The sequence below is a fragment of the Piliocolobus tephrosceles genome, chromosome 2 (genome assembly GCF_002776525.5).
Source record: "Piliocolobus tephrosceles isolate RC106 chromosome 2, ASM277652v3, whole genome shotgun sequence".
In the NCBI taxonomy this organism is placed as follows: Eukaryota; Metazoa; Chordata; class Mammalia; order Primates; family Cercopithecidae; genus Piliocolobus; species Piliocolobus tephrosceles.
The window spans coordinates 99639649-99657950 of record NC_045435.1 but is presented as its reverse complement, the minus strand read 5'-3'; the positions used below and the strand labels follow the sequence as shown (position 1 = coordinate 99657950).

Sequence of the window (18302 nt, the reverse complement as noted above, 5' to 3'; positions counted from 1 at the left end):
ATCACGACACTGAACTCCAGCCTGGGCGACAGAGCGAACAAAAAAAAAAAACAAAAACAAAACAAAAATTGGTAAACACTAATTCAGAATCACAATCAGTAGAACTAGGATGCAAGATCTTACATGTTCCTCAAATTTGTCAAGGTTTTGCATTTTAATCTCTAAATCCCTTCCAGGAATTAAACATCAGTATAAACTGGGGTAACTGATTTTAACATAAACCAGTGTTACAGTTTATGTGAAAACCATCTACTTAGATTACCATCTCTTTTAAGGACAAGGCCACATAATTAATTTTGACTCCCAAGTTTACAAGCACCATGTCTAGTACAGAGGAGAGTGAGAAGGAACAGGGAAAGGGATAAAGGATACGAAGTAAGAGAGAGGAGGAAGAAAAAGGGTATGTGTGCAGAGTATGTGTGGGTACTGATTATGCAGGGTCTTGTAGGCCATGATAGACATTGGACTTCAGTCTGATTGTAATACAAAGCCATTGGTGATTTTGAATACACAAGTGGCATGGTCTGATTTATAAGTATATACACACACATACACATACATTTTGTTTTGAGATGGAGCCTTGCTCTGTCACCCAGGCCGGAATGCAGTGGCATGATCTCGGCTCACTGCAACCTCCAACTCCTGGGTTTGAGGGATCCTCCTGTCTCAGCCTCCTGAGTAGCTGGGATTACAGGCACACGCCACTACACCTGGCTAATTTTTGTATTTTTAGTACAGATGGGGTTCCACCATGTTGGCCAGGTTGGTCTCAAACTACTGACCCCAGGTGACGCACCTGCTTCGGCCTCCCAAAGTGCTGGGATTACAGGTGTGAGCCACCGCACCTGGCCTAATTTGTATTTTAAAATAAGGATGACTCTGAATGCTGTGTAGAGAATAAATTACACGAGGAAAATATAGAAGCAGGGTATATACCAAAGAGTATGCCAAGAATGGGTGCACATGTTCACTGAAAGACAGGGTGATAATTTTCATAGTAACTTTATTCACAATGACCACAAGCTGGAAACAACCTGAATTTCTATCAACAGTAGAATGGGTAAGTTGTGATGCAGTCACACAATGGACTACTACACAGAAGTAAAACATGAACTGCTACTACATATAACATGGATTACTCTCACAGATACAATGTTGAACATGACACGGATGAGTGCACATAATTATTTCACTTACGTAAAGTTTTAAAACAGGCAAAGCTAATACGTGGTGATAAAAGGGGTTGGTTGGGGGGCCCTGGGGAACATAAGCACGCCTACTGAAGTGCTAGAAATATTCTACATTTTGACCTGGGTGGTGCATTCAAGGGCATATATAAAAATCCACTGAAGTGTACACTTGATATCTGTACACTTTAAAATTTTATCTCAATAACAAGTTAAAAATATATTGGAAGCAAGCATATAAATGAAGAAGTGGTGGTGTCTTCCAAATATTTCTGGTTTTTCTCCCAGGTATATGTAAGGACCACACTCTTCCTAGAACTTTAATGTGGCTATGTGATTTGCTTTGGACAATGAAAGTGCTTTGAGAGGCCTTAAGTGATTTGCCATACTCTCTTTTTTCATTTCCCAGTTAGCAGCCACACTCCTGATGGTATCTGCTTTGTCAGCCTGAGACCCAGAATGAAGGCAACTTAGAGCACAAATTGGTGAACTTTGTCTGTAAAGGGCCACAGAATAAATATTTTAGGTTTTGTGAGATGTACACACACTCTGTCGCAACTACTCAACTCTGCCATTGTAGAACAAAAGTAGCCATAAATATAAATAAATGGACAAGGCTATATTCCAGTAAAACTTTATTTAGACAAACAAGGAGCTAGAGAGATTTTGCCCGTGGGCCATAGTTTGATCATGGCCAACCTATGATCTAAACCAAAGACCCTAGGCAAGTTGCAATAGAAAAGTTGTGTGAGACAGTAAGATTTTGCCTTTGTTATCCAATGGCAAGCTAGCCCATGCTGACACAGAAATTGGTCCCTTGTTTTTTAAAATGCTAAAATACTGAACACTGGCTTAATGGTTAGCTGGAAGGCATTCAGGAAATTGCTATCAGAAGAAGGAAGAAATAATTTACACAAGAGTAATTTATATTATGGATAGGTGAAACTGCCCCTTGAGATAACCTGAAAGGCAGATCATCTTACCCTTTACTAAAGAAAAAGACAGAAAAACAAAATATTTTGTAGTTGCTGTCTACTGCACTTGACAAAATGTACAGAAAAGAGATGAACTCAGAACAGATGGGTCAGTTTGCAGCCAGAAATGAAAAGGAATACAGAATTCACAAATTCAAGTAGTTACTGGGTAGGATGAGGCAATATTTTAGTAACAAAAAGATAAAAATGAGAAATCTTTTTTTTTTTTCAGATGGAGTCTGGCTCTGTTGTTCAGGCTGGAGTGCAGTGGCACGATCTTGGCTCACTGCAAGGTCCGCCTCCTGGGTTCATGCCATTCTCCTGTCTCAGCCTCCCAAGTAGCGGAGGCTACAGGCGCCCGTCAACACGCCTGGCTAATTTTTTGTATTTTTAGTAGAGACGGGGTTTCACTCTGTTAGCCAGGATGGTCTCGATCTCCTGACCTCATGATCCGCCCGCCTTGGCCTCCCAGTGCTGGGATTACAGACGTGAGCCACTGCGTCTGTAGAGAAATCTTTTAAAAAACAAATAGAGAAATCCTTCAGCCAAAAGGTTGATTAAAAGCCAGTTTTGCAGCCAGGTGCAGAGGCTCACACTTGTAACACCAACATTTTGGGAGCCCGAGGCGGGCAGACTGCTTGAGTCCAGGAGTTTTGAGACTAGCCTGGGCAATATAGCAAGACCCTGTCTCCACATAAAAATACAAAAATTAGCTGGGTGTAGTCGCATATACCTGTAGTCCCAGCTACTTGCGAGGCTGCAGTGGGAGAACTGCTTGAGCCAGGAAGGCAGAGATTGCATTGAGCTGAGATTGTACCACTGCACTCCAGCCTGGGTGACAAAGTGAGACGTGCAGCAAGGACCAAATCACTGGATGACTATGACACCTACTGTTAAGATCTCTGAATGACTTAGTATGCCTCAGACTAAAAGTCCAACTAAGATTATACTAGTTAATCCCTTAAATTGGTCAGAATGGCTTAAGGAAATAGACTAAGGGTGTGGCTTTCCCACCCAAGCCTGAAAAGCCTCAGTTACCCAGAAATTAAGTTCAGAGAGGCATGGGAACAAGAAGGCAAAGAAATACAACAAACTTTAGAAGTATACATTAACCAGATGTCACTTTTGGGTCATCTTCCTTTGGGTGATAAGGACATTCTGCAGGTATAAAAACAAGTGAACTGAATATATAGTGACCAGAAGGGCTGAGTCAGTCTACTATTTTGTTAAATTTACTTACTTTTAAATCCCAGAAGAGCCAAAAATCATCTGTAAAGGAAAGTAGCAAGTAAATAGTATGCCTTTTTCTCCTAGTGTTGATGCCTACAAAAGGAAAAATGATTATTAACTCTTAGGCGGCATTATCTTTTTCCAATACTAAACGTAACATTTTAATCACTTAAGTATTGTTTTAGTTCACTAAATAGTTGTCCAATCTTTTCCCTCTATATGTAGGTTCCTTTGGAAATTAAAAAAATATACACACACACACACACACACATATATAAATATATATGAGACACTGTTCACAAAGGGCAAAAAAAAAGATTCTATACATGGATATACAAACTTAATATTACATAGTGGATTTGGTGTGTATATCTGGTTGTGAATCCTGAGTTTACTACTTACTGTGTTTACCACAGAAAACCGCAAATTGTTTAGCATTCACACAGTAAATATTTGAGTCACATGCTAAGCGCTACACTAAATTCTGGGAATACAATGATGAGGTCCCTAGTTACAAAGAACTTATCTTTATTTTTCAATTAGTAATATGAGGATAAAAGTTACCCAATGGACAGTCTAAGGCAGAATGACTGTGAAGGTCAAAGAAGACTGTGAGAGAGCTTCAAAAATTGTAAAACACTACACAAATACTCGTTTGTCCACACATTTATTGAAATGCCAGGCATTGTGCTAAGCACTAGAGATATAACAGTGAACAAGGCTTATATGGTCCCTGCCCTTACAAAGCTTACAGTCTAGCAGTGATCAATAAGCAGTAACAATAAAGTGTGCCAAGTGTATGTTTGGGAAAGAACAGGATGTATAAGGAATGGAGAGTAAGGGCACCTAATCTAGAGGGCATCAATGAAGGTTTCCTAGATGAAGTGGCATACTGAGACCTTAAAGATGAAGATAAACTTGTATAGTACCCTAAGAGCAATGGTGAAAGCAGTTCAGTGATATGCTCAGTAAGTCTTTTGGAGCAATTTAGTTGTAGTGTAGAAAGGAATAAAAATAAAAACAGGGAGACTAATAAGGAGGCTGTTGCTATAATTAGGTAGGTTAATGGCCTGAATTAAAGTGGTAGCATTGGAGAATTGGGAAAAAGGACAAATGAATGGTTGGTAGTGGTAATGCCATTTAGTGAAAGAGGAAACATGAGAGGAGAAGCAGGATTTGGGGGCAAGATCAATGACATGTAGTGCCTGAGACAGCAAAGAGGATTTGTTAGCAATAAGATATATCAATTAGGGAAGGTGTAGAAAGGAGATAATGAATCTAAGAGTCATTTGCATATAAGTGGTAGCGTAACCATGGAAGGAAATAAGATCAGCTAGCGAGATGACATAGAATAAGGCAGTCTAAAACACATTTTTTAAAAAATACGAAGAACAGATAAATTTAAGGGAAGAGGTGCCTGCAAAGACTAAGACAGCATACCTGGAGATGGTATCTTCTCAAAGCTAAAGTAATCAAGTGTTCAAGTGTTTCAAGGAGGGTAAGACTATTAACAAGGACTTAGTGAGCATAGTAGAGCAATTTGAGTAGCAATACGGGAGACTGGGAATACAAATTTGTCAAGAAAACTAGTAGGAATAAGCTATAGGGCAGTAACTGGTAAAGACATATTTATTTATTTTTTTAAGACGGAGTCTCGCTCTGTACCCCAGGCTGAAATGCAGTGGCACTATCTTGGCTCACTGTAACTTCCACCTCCCGGGTTCAAGCGACTCTCCTGCCTCAGCCTCCTGAGTAGCTGGGATTACAGGCGCACACCACCACGCCCAGCTAATTTTTTTTTTTTTTTTTTTTTTTTTTGTATTTTCAGTAGAGATGGGGTTTCACCATGTTGGCCAGGCTGGTCTCGAACTCCTGACCTTGTGATCCCCCCATCTCAGCCTCCCAAAGTGCTGTGATTACAGGCGTGAGCCACCGCGCCCGGCCAAGTATCATTTTGTTTTTAAAGGTACTTATTTTAACTATATTCACTGCTACAACAGGACCAGTAACAACTGTGTTTATAAAAACAAAAACAAAAAAAACTGCCATGCAGTTACAGAATTACTTAATACAGAAAACACTAAAATACACCTTTTTTTTTTTTTTAAACAAACAAGACTAGCTTATAGCAAATTCTCTATAGCTAAGGGTCAATTTAAAATCCTTGGCTTATATCTCCCCCTCACTCAATGACTATACGATGCAAACTAATTTTATTAACACCTTAAGCAAAACATAGTAGAATTTCACAAAATGTACAAGATTTCAATATTTAAGGAACTGGTGTCAGAAAGCAGAAGTGGCTTTCAGGTCTTCCAATCTTTCTCTCAAGTAATAAAGCTCTGCTGTGAATATTCAAAGCTATTGGGAAATTACCTGCAGATTTTTTCTTTTTCCGGTTTCCCACTATGTTGTTTTTCTAGATATGTAAGCTTACTCTATTGACCAAAATCTCAGCTTGAGCATTCCTGATAAGTACCTAATCGATACACAACTTTTTTCTTGTCTTAAAATACCAGGACAGAGCCCTTAAATCTGATTCAATTATTAATTCCTGATTTACAGGTGCTATTGTGAGCTAACAGAACTTATCAATGCCTTTATTGCACTTTACCAGCCAAATTTAGAAGGTTGGAATTAGTCTCTCCTATGTAGTATTCTGTCAGTTTGTCCACCTTGCACTTTTAATTTTGCTTCTAGTGGTAAAGTGCCCTATTCCTTGAAATAATCTACATTTTGGGAGGCATAATTCTTCATTGTGCCAGGCTGTCCCATGCACTGCAGGGCATGAGTGTCTTTAGGCTTAAATGCCAACAGAAGCCCCGAGTAAATATGACAACCAAAAAAGTGCCCCTACACATTTCTCAGCATACTCTGGAAGGACAGGTTACTGCTTCTAGTTGAAAGCCACTGGCACAACTTTGGTTTTCAGGCTCTTATGGCATTTATTTTAATTGCCCAGACATCAATTCCATCTAAATTCTTAGTCGTAGCCTGGTTCCTTGAATTTGCTGGAAGGTGTTTCAATAGTTAAGACAGGACTTTGGAACAAGAATTTTTAAACTGTATAATACTTGAGAGGATCTATGAATATAACTTGGGTCCTGTTTATAATTAGTTTTACATAGCAAACTTTAAGATTGCCTTTTCACGGTTAACAGAGGTTTAGAAACTACTGTTTTGCCACAAAGCATTTTATCTTAATAGAAATACAGAATTACTGAAATCTGTGAATAAGACTGCTTTTAAATATTTCTACTTGTGTGCTATCTTAAACGTAGAATGTGTTCGACAGTTCCAAATTTTAGAATAAATCCATTTCTAGCATCTAAAAAAATCTGATACTGTATCAGTTTAAAACAAAGTTTTTACTTTAAGCAGGATTTTTTAAAATACAGCAGCAACATCCACGCAGATAAGACAAAAAAGCTAAAATATCTCACACCTCCTAATCCCGGAGTGCAAAAATCTTTTTTCCTCATCCTTTCTGATAGGGCCAAACTTGTGTCTACAGTAAAAAAAAAAAAAAAAAAATTACTAACTGGTAACCATTAAGATTCTATACTTACCATACTCCTTTAATAGGCAAGCTGATAAAATGGCCCCCAGTTATAAAAAAAAATCCAAGGAAAACCCCCAATAATTAGTCTTATCTCCAAATTGCAGGAAATCTCCTATATCAGCAACTTAAAAATGATTCTAATGACTTCCTCTCTCAGTAATGTCGGTATCACCGAGGTGGGTGATGGGGAGGGAAGAGGGAAGAAATTTGTCAATATTACCTTCGGACTCAGAAATGTTTAAAAAAAAGTCTCAAACATTTTGATAGTTAGACAAAACACCTCCACTGTATGTATGGTCTTCCTTTTCAGAAACTTATGAACTTGCTATGTGAGTTTCCGCAAATTGGTTCAAAAGCACATTTAAAGAGTTGATAATTTAAGACTATATGAATCAGAATTTTAACACTCCATTAAAACAAGAGCTGAAATTTTTGGCATATATCTTCAGAACACCTAAAAAACAGACTGCAAATTCAACTCACATTAATACTAAATCTCTTTAAAATTAACTATATCATAAAAGACAATGACTTTGTCATTAAACTAAGTTTTAAAAAAGGTGGCATTCTCATGTTTCAGTCCCATGCTGCCATTTGAGATGAAAAAAAAGGCAACTGTCAGAATTTTAATTGTGATCAGTTTGGACGGCTGGTACTTGGTACTTTCTCACAATCCAAATTAGTAAACTTGAAAACTCAAACCGATTTTTGCTTTTAGAATTAAATTCTTGTTGAGTTTTTCAATCTTGTACTACAAAGTCTTATGGATTAGATTCATTTCTTTCTCTCACAAGATCATCCCAACCCGGCTCCATTTCAGTTGTGGCAACCCGAAACAGGGCTTGGAGATGCTCATCTGTCAATGGCTGACTCAAAGTGTGTTGGTTTCGTGTCAAATACGAAAAAGCCTTTTCGCAGATTTGGTTACTATCAAACAAGGATGCGACCTTACAGGCAACCCCTTTGATAATTGGGTAAGATTCAGCAGACAATCCAGCATAAAACTGCCCCAAGTCTTTGATTCTGTATTCATTCCAAAGATTGGTGTTTGCCTGAAGTTTTGTCAGCTCCACCCTCACTGAAATAGGTGCATATTCAGGTTTAAAGTTAAATGGATTTGAAAAAAGTTCCAAGTCCTTTTTAATGAACCTGAGGTCCTTAAAATGCCTCTCAAATTCTTTTTGTAGACGACAGATCACCATTTGATACCTATCAGGATCAAATATTTTTTGATCTTCCTTATTTTGCTGTTTTAGCTCATCAACAACTTCTCTGAGGGCAGGAAAGTCTGTTAGATTTTTTTCCTCAATATGTCTTTGAAATAAATTCAGCTTAACTTCGAAAGTACAAATATGGTCAAAGGCAGCAGCAGCAAAGACTTTACTAACTCGTAATTCTTCACTGAGTTCTCGAAGGTGTTCCATAATGTCTACCAAGAAGCCAAAGTCACAAAGCCATTGCTTGTCTGAGAAGTGGACTGTTGTTGCCCCTACTGAAACCAAGAAAGCTTCCATTTCTTTTCTTAGAGAGAATATTAGTTTTAAAGTTTTCCCTCTCCTAAGCCAATTGTTCAGACATCGTCCATTAACCCTTTCGCCATGCTCTGATTCAGATTCAGTTAGTAAAGTCTGAAATTCAGGTCGCCTAACGCCTCTGGTCTTAATCAAAACTATCCATTCGGATATGGTATTTATGATCTGATTAACATCTACATCATACGAGCTCAACAGTTCCAAGTGAAGAAATCCTGAATAATGAATCACATTCCAGCAGTTGGGGCTTACAGCCTTTTCTCTCATGTATGAGACGAGTCCTGAGTTCTCACCAATCATCCTCAAAGTATGGGTCGTAGTCAGTCCAACCATTCTCTGCAAGCTAAGCCCTGCTGTCTGCAGGGCCTCTAGGATTGCCGACATAAGCGCACCAACACTGAAATGATGAGTCAGGTTGATTATGGTCAGAAGATCTTCTTGCACCTCCAGCTCAGGGCCTACCCCGCGGATAAAGACCAGGAGGTAGTTCTCATAGGCCACAAAAGCCTGGTCGTCCAAGGCAAGAGAATAGGCTTTAAAGTCCCTGGCTCGGTTAAAAAGCTGGCTGCGTAGATTCCTGTCAATGCTCAGGATCCTCTGCCTTGTGATATCTGGAGATAAATCAATGCCTTGCAAGACGCTTACATGCTCGGGCAGTACCTCTCTCAGCAATACCTCCATACACTGGTATACAAAGTCCCCCTCACCCCAGCCGCGACCCTTCAAGGCCAAGAGGCGGCAGAGCCCGAGGCCTGCACGAGCAGCTCTCTCTTCAGGAGTGAGCGAGGCCACGGGCAAGTCGCCCTGACGCAGACGCTCCACCAGGGCCGCGCGCTCGCCGTCCGCCACATACCGCTCGTAGTATTCGTGCTCAGCCTCGTAGTGGCGCCTGACGTCGCGTTCGCGGGTAGCTACGATGAGGCGGCGACAGACCAGGCACAGGGCGCCGTCGCCCTCCGGAGGCTCCACCACCAAATAACGCTGGGTCCACTCGGGCCGGAAAACTAGAGCCTCGTCGACTTCCATCTTGCTTCTTTTGGGCGTCATCCACATTCTGCGGGAGGCCACAAGAGCAGGGCCAACGTTAGAAAGGCCGCAAGGAGAGAGGAGGAGCCTGAGAAGCGCCAAAACACCTCCTCCGCTCTGCGACAGATCACCTCAGCGGAGGCACACAAGCCCAGCTCCGGAATCTCTGCCCCTATTGGCTGGATATTTCGTATTCTCCGAGCTCCAAAAACGAACCAATAGGAAGAGCAGACAGTGATCTCTAACGCGCAAGCGCATATCCTTCTAGGTAGCGGGCAGCAGCCGCTTGAGGGAGGGAGGAGGAGACCCAGCAACCCACAGAGTTGAGAAATTTGACTGGCATTCAAGCTGCCCAATCAATATCTGCCGCTGAGGGTGGGTTTGGGCGGGGTAAGCTTCAGCTTGAAGGAAGAACGTGAGCACGAAGCACTGAGGTGATTGGCTGAAGGCACTTCCGTTCATCATCTAGACGTTTCCTAGACTCCTCTGGCGGCAAAATGTCGTTCGTGGCAGGGGTTATTCGGCGGCTGGACGAGACAGTGGTGAACCGCATCGCGGCGGGGGAGGTTATCCAGCGGCCAGCTAATGCTATCAAAGAGATGATTGAGAACTGGTACGGAGGGAATCGAGCCGGGCTCACTTAAGGGCTACGACTTAACGGGTCGCTCCTCTCAATGGTGCGGACACGCCTCTTTGCCCGAGCAGAAGCATGTACAGCGCATGCCCACAACGGCGGAGGCCGTGGGGTTCCGTGATGTGCCTGTCAGGTCTTCTCCCTTTTCACAAACCGTGTGTTTTCTTTACCGCTCTCGCGAGACCTTGTAAGGGTTGTTTGGAGTGCAAGTGGAGGAATGTACTCAGTGTTGTCGTAATGGTACCGTTAACTAAGGAAGCCACTTAATTTAAAATGATGTATGCAGAAGATGCAAAGTTGAAAGATGTATAAAAACTTAGGATGGGGAAAAAAACGTTTTTTTCAGAGGATACTGCGTTACTATTTTCTTGCTTTTCATTCATTCCAGGCATCATCTGTACACATCCAAAGGCACAATTCATTTTGAGTTTCATTCAAAACAAATCGTTTGTAGTTTTAGGACAGGCTGATGCACTCTGGGCTTGACTTCTGATTACCCTATTGTTAGATTAGTGACCCCACTTAGTGTTTTCCTGTCCTTTACTTGGGAGGGCGCAATTCGAAGATACCAGATTTCATGGGTCATCCGTGGATTTTGAAGCTTATAACTGTCACAAAAAATGTGGAGGGAAGAAATTTGAAACATGTGGAAGGAAAAGTGAGTGTGGACTATAAGCTTCCAAAAAGACATGCCCAGAATACACCTAAACGTTATGTCAGATCATTTTGTTAAAATCAGTTGATGTTAGTGAAGTCCGTATATTAATAGAAAAAAGAATGCTTCAGTTAGGAGTGTTAGGTTTCTAGAGGGATTTATTGTAAAAGTATAAACTATTCAGGGCAATGGGACTGAAAGAACAGTGGGTAGGAAGGACCACTGAAGGAAAGGAAGAGAATTGGAAGGTAGATGAAAGAAGGAACAAGAAATCGGGGGTTGTTTTCTCCTTTTCACTTGTAATAGTAGTAGCAGAAGCAGTGGCAGACTGGCTTTTGTTTCTACTATGTTAGAATGAATGACAGAACAACTGGGCCTCTTATTGTACTGTGCCAGAATACTGTAAAACAAAACTGAACATACTAGCTTGGTGGCTTGTAATTAATTCCTTAAGTGGAGATTTTTAATTTTATTTTAGTTTAGTTTTTTTGAGTTGGAGTCTCACTTTGTCACCCAGGCTGGAGTGCAGTGGCGCAATCTCAGCTGACTGCAACCTCTGCCTCACGGGTTCAAGGGAGATTCTCCTGCCTGAGTCTCCCGAGTAGCTAGGACTATAGGCGTGTGCCACCACGCCTGGCTAATTTTTTGGATTATTATATATTTTTTTAAGATGAAATTTCGCTCTTATTGCCCAGGCTGGAATGCAATGGCACGCTCTCGGCTCACCGCAACCTCCACCTCCTGGGTTCAAGTGATTCTCCTACCTCAGCCTCCCGAGTAGCTGAGATTACAGGCATGTGCCACCATGCCCGGCTAATTTTGTATTTTTAGTAGAGACAGGATTTCACCATGTTAGCCAGGATGGTCTCGATCTCCTGACCTCAGGTGATCCACCCACCTCGGCCTCCCAAAATGCTGGGATTACAAGCGTGAGCCACCGCGCCTGGCTCAAGTGGAGATTTTTATATGGAGTCCAGTTGAGATGACTAATACAACTTCAATACAGGGGCTCATGAGAAAGGTCTATAATGTTTTAAGTAACTTACTGTCTTCTTTCTTTTTTTTTTTTAAGATGAAGTCTTACTCTGTTGCCCAGGCTGAAGTGCAGTGGTGTGATCTTGGCTCACAGCAACCTCCGCCTCCTGGTTTCAAGTGATCTTCCTGCCTCAACCTCTGAAGTAGCTGGGAATACAGGCGTGCACGACCACGCCCAGCTACTTTTTTTATTTTTAGTGGAGATGGGGTTTCGCCATGTTGGCCAGGCTGGTCTTGAACTCCTGACTTCAGGTGATCCACCCACCTCGGCCTCCCAAAGTGCTGGGATTACAGGCATGAGCCCCCATGCCCAGCCTATTATTTCTGAATAAAGAATTGTCTATGTGGGGAAGAGATAACTCTTTCTCATGCAGCCCATGATAGAAAATTTGTTTTCTCTAGCAGGTGGTCTATGCTTGTAGGCTACTCTTTGAAAGCACAAAAAATTTATTGACTTCTTTTTTTTTCTTTTTTTTTTTTTTGAGACGGAGTTTTGCTCCTGTTGCCCAGGTTGGAGTGCAGTGGTGCGATCTTAGCTCATCGCAACCTCCACCTCCTGGGTTCATGTGATTCTCCTGCCTCAGCCTCCCAAGTAGCTGGGATTACAGGCATTTGCCACCATGCCTGGCTACTTTTGTATTTTTAGGAGAGATGGGGTTTCTCCATGTTGGTCAGGCTGGTCTCGAACTCCTGACCTCAGGTGATCCACCCGCCTCGGCCTCCCAAAGTGCTGGGATTACAGGCATGAGCCATTGCGCCTGGCCAAAAAATTGATTGACTTCCTAAAGATTTATTAACTTTCTGCATTACTGTTTTTTTCTAACCTGCATCATAAATATAAAAGGGAATAGTAGAGAAAATCGTTCAGAATTTGTATTTTTTAGTGACATTTTATTAGAGTCACTAAGGAACCTGAGGCTGAATAAAGTTCAGGTAAAAGTAAAATTAGTTAAGAAGAGGCATCTGCCAAAAGAAATCTATTTTTAACTTCTTGCTATCTTTCCTAGAGGAACAGAAATAGTGCTGAATGTCCTGTTGGAAATGATGGTTGCTCTGCCATCTGTTCCCTCTCTCACACAGTGTGTAAACTCATACAGTGTATGAGCCTGTAAGACAAAGGAAAAACATGTTAATGAGGCACTGTTGTATTTGTTTGGAGTTTGTTATCATTACTTGGCTCATATTAAAATATATACATTAGAGTAGTTGCAGACTGATAAGTTATTTTCTGTTTGATTTGCCAGTTTAGATGCAAAATCCACAAGTATTCAAGTGATTGTTAAAGAGGGAGGCCTGAAGTTGATTCAGATCCAAGACAATGGCACTGGGATCAGGGTAAGTAAAACCTCAAAGTAGCAGGATGTTTGTGCACTTCATGGAAGAGGCAGGACCTCTCTCTGTTCTGGAAACTAGACTTTTGCAGATGGAATTTTTTCATTGAAAAATTCAACACCAACAATAAATACTTATTGAGTACCTATTCTTTGCTGGGCATTGTTCAGGGGATGTGGCAGTGAATAAAATAGATTAAAATCTTTTCTGATGCTTACATTATAGTGGTGGGAGACAAAATGGGTATAATAAATAGTATGTCAGATAGCATTAAGTGCTGTGGAGAAAACTAAAGCGGGGAGGAAGATAGTGTGCAAGCTGGAAAGGATGCAGTTAAATTGAGTGGTTCAGGAAGGCTTCCATGTGGATGTGGTATCTGAGGGACCAGTGGAAGTCAAGGAGCAAATTGTGAGGCTACCTAAAGGTATTGGCATACAGAACAATATACGCAAAGACTATTAAATGGAAGCATATCTGACGTGTTAAAGGACTATGAAGGAGGCCGGTTTGTCTAGAGGCTGAAAAGGAAAAAGTAATAGGAGATGAGGTCTGAGTGAGAACATGTAAATCCTTGTGGGCCAAGGTAAAATCTTTAGCTTTTTTTCTGAATATGGGGGGATACTATTAGAGGGTTTTAAGCAGAGGTTGCATGGTGTGGTGAGTTTTAAAAAAAAAATCCTTTGTCTTTCTATGTGGAAAATAGCAGGACAGGGCAGAAGCAGTCTGTCCTGCAGACTGCTTGGTCGCAGTAAAGATGTAAGAAGCAGTGAGATTCTGGGTTGATTGTGGAGGCAAAGCTCTCAGAATTTGCTGATATAGGTTGTGAGAGAATGAGGAATCAGGAATGATTTCAAGGTTTTGGTCTGGTAAATGGAAGAAGGAGTTGGCATTTACTAAGATGGGAAAGACTATGAAGCAGATTTTTGGAGAGATCAGAAGTTCATTTTGGGGCATGTTCAATTTAAGATGCCTGTTAGTTGGATGTTTATATGAGTTTGGAGTGCGGGGTGGAGATTTAGGGATGAATATTTGGTAGTTGTCTGCATTGTAAAGGTATTAAAAGCCACAAGAAGGCTGGGCGCGGTGGCTCACGCCTTTAATCCCAGCACTTTGGGAGGCCGAGGCAGGCAGATCACCTGAGGTCGGGAGTTCGAGACCAGCCTGACCAACATGGAGAAACCCCATCTCTACTAAAAATACATAATTAGCTGGGTATGGTGGCACATGCCTGTAATCCCTGCTAATCGGGAGGCTGAGGCAGGAGAATCGCTTGAACCCAGGAGGCAGAGGTTACGGTGAGCCGAGATTGTGCCATTGCACTCCAGCTTGGGCAACAAGAGCGAAACTCCATCTCAAAAAAAAAAAAAAAAAAAAAAAGCCTTGAGACTCACCTGAAAAGATGCTCAACATCATTAGTCATTAGGAAAATGAATAAAAACCACAGTGAGATACCACTTCATACCTATTAGGATGGCTGTTATCAAAAACAAAAACAAGTGTTTGCAAGGATGTAGAGACTGGAATTCTTGTGTATTGCTAGTGGGAATGTAAAATAGTGCAGGGTGCTGTGGAAAATACTGTGGCGATTCCTCAAAAAATTAAACAGAATTATCATATAATCAAATAATTCCACTTCTGAGTTATTCCCTAAAGAAGGGACGCAAGCAGATATTTGTACACTCATATTCATGGCAGCATTATTTACAGTAGCCAAAAGCTGAAAGCAGCCTAAGTGTCCATCTGTGGATGAATGGATAAACAAAATGGAATAATTTCAGCCTTAAATAGAAATGAAATGTTGACACATGTTGCAACATATACGAACCTTGAAGACATCATCTTAAGTTAAATAAGTCGGTCACTAAAGGACAAATATGGTATGATTCCTCTTATGAGGTTCCTAGAGTAGTCAAATTCATAGAGACAGTAGAGTGGTGGTTGTCAAGGGCCAGGGGGAGCGGGGAGAATGGAAATTATTGTTTAATGGGTACAGAGTTTCCGTTTGGGGAAGATGAAGAAATTCTGGAGATGGATCATGATGATAGTTACACAGCAGTGTGAATATAGTTAATGCCACAGAACGGTACATTTAAAAATGGTTAAGATGGAAAATTTTCTGTTACATGTATTTTACTGCAATTTTAAAAAATTAGAATTTTTTTTCCCCCTTTTTTAGAGGCAGGATCTCACTCCATTGCCCACACTGGAGTGCAGTAGTGTAAGCATAGCTCACTGTAACCTTAAACTCCTGGGCTAAAGCAGTTCTCTCATCTCAGCCAGCTGAAGTAGTACCTGTAGGTACACACCACCATGCCTGGCTATTTTTATTTTTGTTTTTGTAGGAATAAGGCCTTGCTTTGTTGCCAAGGCCTCCCAAAGTGCTGGGATTATAGGTGTGAGCCACTGCGACCAACCCTGGAGATTTTTTTTTTTTTTGAGACAGAGTCTTGCACTGTTGCCCAGGCTGGAGTGTAGTGGCGCGATCGCGGCTCACCATAACCTCCGCCCGCTCCTGGGTTCACACCATTCTCCTGCATCAGCCTCCTGAGTAGCTGGGACTATAGGCACCTGCCACCATGCCCGGCTAATTTTTTGTATTTTTAGTAGAGATGGGGTTTCTAAGTTGTGTTAGCTAAGATGGCCTCGATCTCCTGACCTCGTGATCTGCCCACCTCGGCCTCCCAAAGTGCTGTAATTACAGGTGTGAGCCACCATGCCCGGCCGGAGATTTCTAATGAAGAAACTTATCAATTAAACAAACAACAAAAAGCCCTGAGACTGAATGAGATAATCAAGAGAGTATGTGTAGATAGAGAAGAGGTCCAAGGACAGAGTCTTGGGTGACTCTGATGTCAAGAAGTGAGGACATGAGGCAGAAACAGCAGTGACTTAGAAGGAGCCACCTAGTAAGAAAGGAGGAACACCAGGACAGTGTGGTATTCTGGATTCCAAACAAGGAAGTTACTGCGAATTTTAAAGCTCTTCTCAGGCTGGGCATGGTGGCTCACACCTGTAGTCCCAGTACTTCGGGAGGCTGAGGTCGGTAAATCACTTGAACTCATGTGTTCGAGACCAGCTTGGGCAACATGATGAAACCTCATCTCCACTACAAATATAAGAAATTAAGGTCAGATGTGGTGGCTCATGCCTGTAATCCTAGCGCTTTGGGAGATCAAGGCATCAAATCATTTGAGGTCCGGAGTTCGAGACCAGCATCTCCAGCATGGTGAAACCCCATCTCTACTAAAAATACAAGAAAAAATTAACCGAGCATGATGGTGCATACCTGTAATCCCAGCTACTTGGGAGACTGAGACGTGAGAATTCCTTGAACCCAGGGGGGCGGAGGTTGCAGTGAGCTGAGATCTTGTCACTGCACTCCAGCCTGGATGACACAAACTCTGTCTCAAAAAAAAAAAAAAAAGAAAAAGAAAAAAGAAAAAAAGCTCTTCTACGGGGATTTTTTTTCCTGGATTAAATCAAGAAAATGGGAATTCAAAAAGATTTGGAAAAATGAGTAACATAATTATTTACTCATCTTTTTGGTATCTAACAGAAAGAAGATCTGGATATTGTATGTGAAAGGTTCACTACGAGTAAACTGCAGTCCTTTGAGGATTTAGCCAGTATTTCTACCTATGGCTTTCGAGGTGAGGTAAGCTAAAGATTCAAGAAATGTGCAAAATATCCTCCTGTGATGACACTGCCTGTCATTTGTTAGTATCTATTTCTCAACATAGATAAATAAGGTTTGGTACCTTTTGCTTGTTAAATGTATGCAAATCTGAACAAAGTTAGTGAACTTTTAACTTTCTAAGATGGAGAATTGTTCATAAATAAACTATTTTACCTACAGAGACCTCTGATATTATATGTCTCTTGATGGAAGTACCCAATACCACTGATGAAGTTTTCTTGTGAAAAAATCAAATGTGAATCTTATCATTACTTAGATCTAAGTACCAATATGTGAAAAATATTGGAGACAAGGAAGATGGTAAATAATTCTGAGATTGGGAGACTACATGCAAAAAGACTTGTTCCCTTCAACAGATAGACGGCAGGGAAAGAACGAGTAGAGAAAGGAGTAGAGAACCTGTAGATTAAAAGACATTTAAGGGGCATATGAACCTGGTCCAGTGTATGACTCTTACCTAAATCCTGATGGAGCAAACCATACAACATTTTTTTTTTGAGACAAATATTTGAATACAGGTTGACTATTTGATGTCATTAAGGAGAAATTATGAATTATCTTTGTATAAAAATATTGTCGTGGGGTTTTTTTTGAGTCCTTATCTTTTAAGATACATCCTAAAGTATTTGTGGGTAAAATAATATGACATATCATAGGAGTATATGATTTAGAAAACATTAAAATATAAAAGGATAAAATATGATCTTATATTTTGTGACTCACTTCCTCATGGATATCTTTCTACCCAGTAAATATAGGCCTATCTAAGTTTTAATGGCTACATAGTATTCTGTTACCTGTATGCACTATAGTTTGTTTAGTTTCCTATTGAACATTTATGCTCTTTGACTTTTTTTCCTGTTTAAGATTCTTATTTTTTGTTTTCTTTTTTTTTTTGAGACAGAGTCTTGCTCTATTATCCAGGCTGGAATGCAGTGACATGATCTCAGCTTACTGCAACCTCCACCTTCTGGGTTCAAGCTATTCTCCTACCTCAGCCTCCTGAATAGCTGGGATTACAGGCGCGCACCACCATGCCTGGCTAATTTTTGTATTTTTAGTAGAGACAGGGTTTGGCCATGATGTCCTGGCTGGTCTTGAACTCCTGACCTTGAGTGATCTTCCCGCCTTGGCCTTGCAAAGTGCTGGGGTTATAGGCATGAGCCACTGCATCTGGCCCTGTTTAAGGTTCTGATGAGTATTCTTATAGGTATACTGTGTTTCGTTTAATTGTTTCCTAAGGATAAATTTATAGAAATAACATTCCTTAGTAAAAAAAATACATATTTTAAAAACTGTATTAGTTTCCTGTTGCTGTCAAAAAATTTCCAGAAATTTAGTGGCATTAAACAATACAAATTAATCATTCTACCGTTCTGGAGATCAGAAGATATGGGTCTTACTAGGCCTCACTAGGCTAAAATCAAGGTTTTGGCAG

At 40.9% G+C, this 18302-nt stretch overlaps 2 protein-coding genes across 8 annotated transcripts in view; one reads left to right on the top strand and one right to left on the bottom strand.

Moving 5' to 3' along the window:
• Positions 1-2574: 2574 nt before the first annotated feature.
• EPM2AIP1 (EPM2A interacting protein 1) lies at positions 2575-9694 on the bottom strand. Of its 5 annotated transcripts, none has more exons than XR_002725455.1 (3): positions 6837-9694; positions 3402-3484; positions 2575-3319 (listed from the first exon to the last, which is right to left on the bottom strand). XR_002725455.1 is itself a non-coding variant. In XM_023187481.1 (1 exon), exon 1 carries the CDS (start codon positions 9536-9538, stop codon positions 7715-7717), a length of 1824 nt encoding a protein of 607 aa, XP_023043249.1. In that variant the 5' UTR covers positions 9539-9694; the 3' UTR covers positions 5355-7714. The 5 variants fall into 5 exon arrangements, 1 of the variants encoding a protein (XP_023043249.1); XR_002725456.1 differs by having other exon boundaries at positions 6961-9694; XR_002725453.1 differs by having other exon boundaries at positions 2575-3484.
• Positions 9695-9810: 116 nt separating this feature from the next.
• The window catches only part of MLH1 (mutL homolog 1), a 54897-nt gene continuing 46405 nt past the window's right edge, over positions 9811-18302 (top strand). For 2 of the 3 annotated variants that reach the window (XM_023187479.1, XM_023187478.1), the window contains exons 1-3: positions 9811-10124; positions 13080-13170; positions 16724-16822. In XM_023187479.1, the coding sequence (XP_023043247.1) occupies positions 10009-10124; positions 13080-13170; positions 16724-16822 (306 nt within the window). In that variant the 5' untranslated portion in view covers positions 9811-10008. The remainder of the gene's footprint in view (positions 10125-13079; positions 13171-16723; positions 16823-18302) is intronic. The other variant, XM_023187480.1, reaches the window with a different exon arrangement.

Excerpts from the sequence above, each read along its gene's own strand:
- EPM2AIP1 (XM_023187481.1), bottom strand. The coding sequence starts at position 9,538 with ATGTGGATGACGCCCAAAAGAAGCAAGATGGAAGTCGACGAGGCTCTA.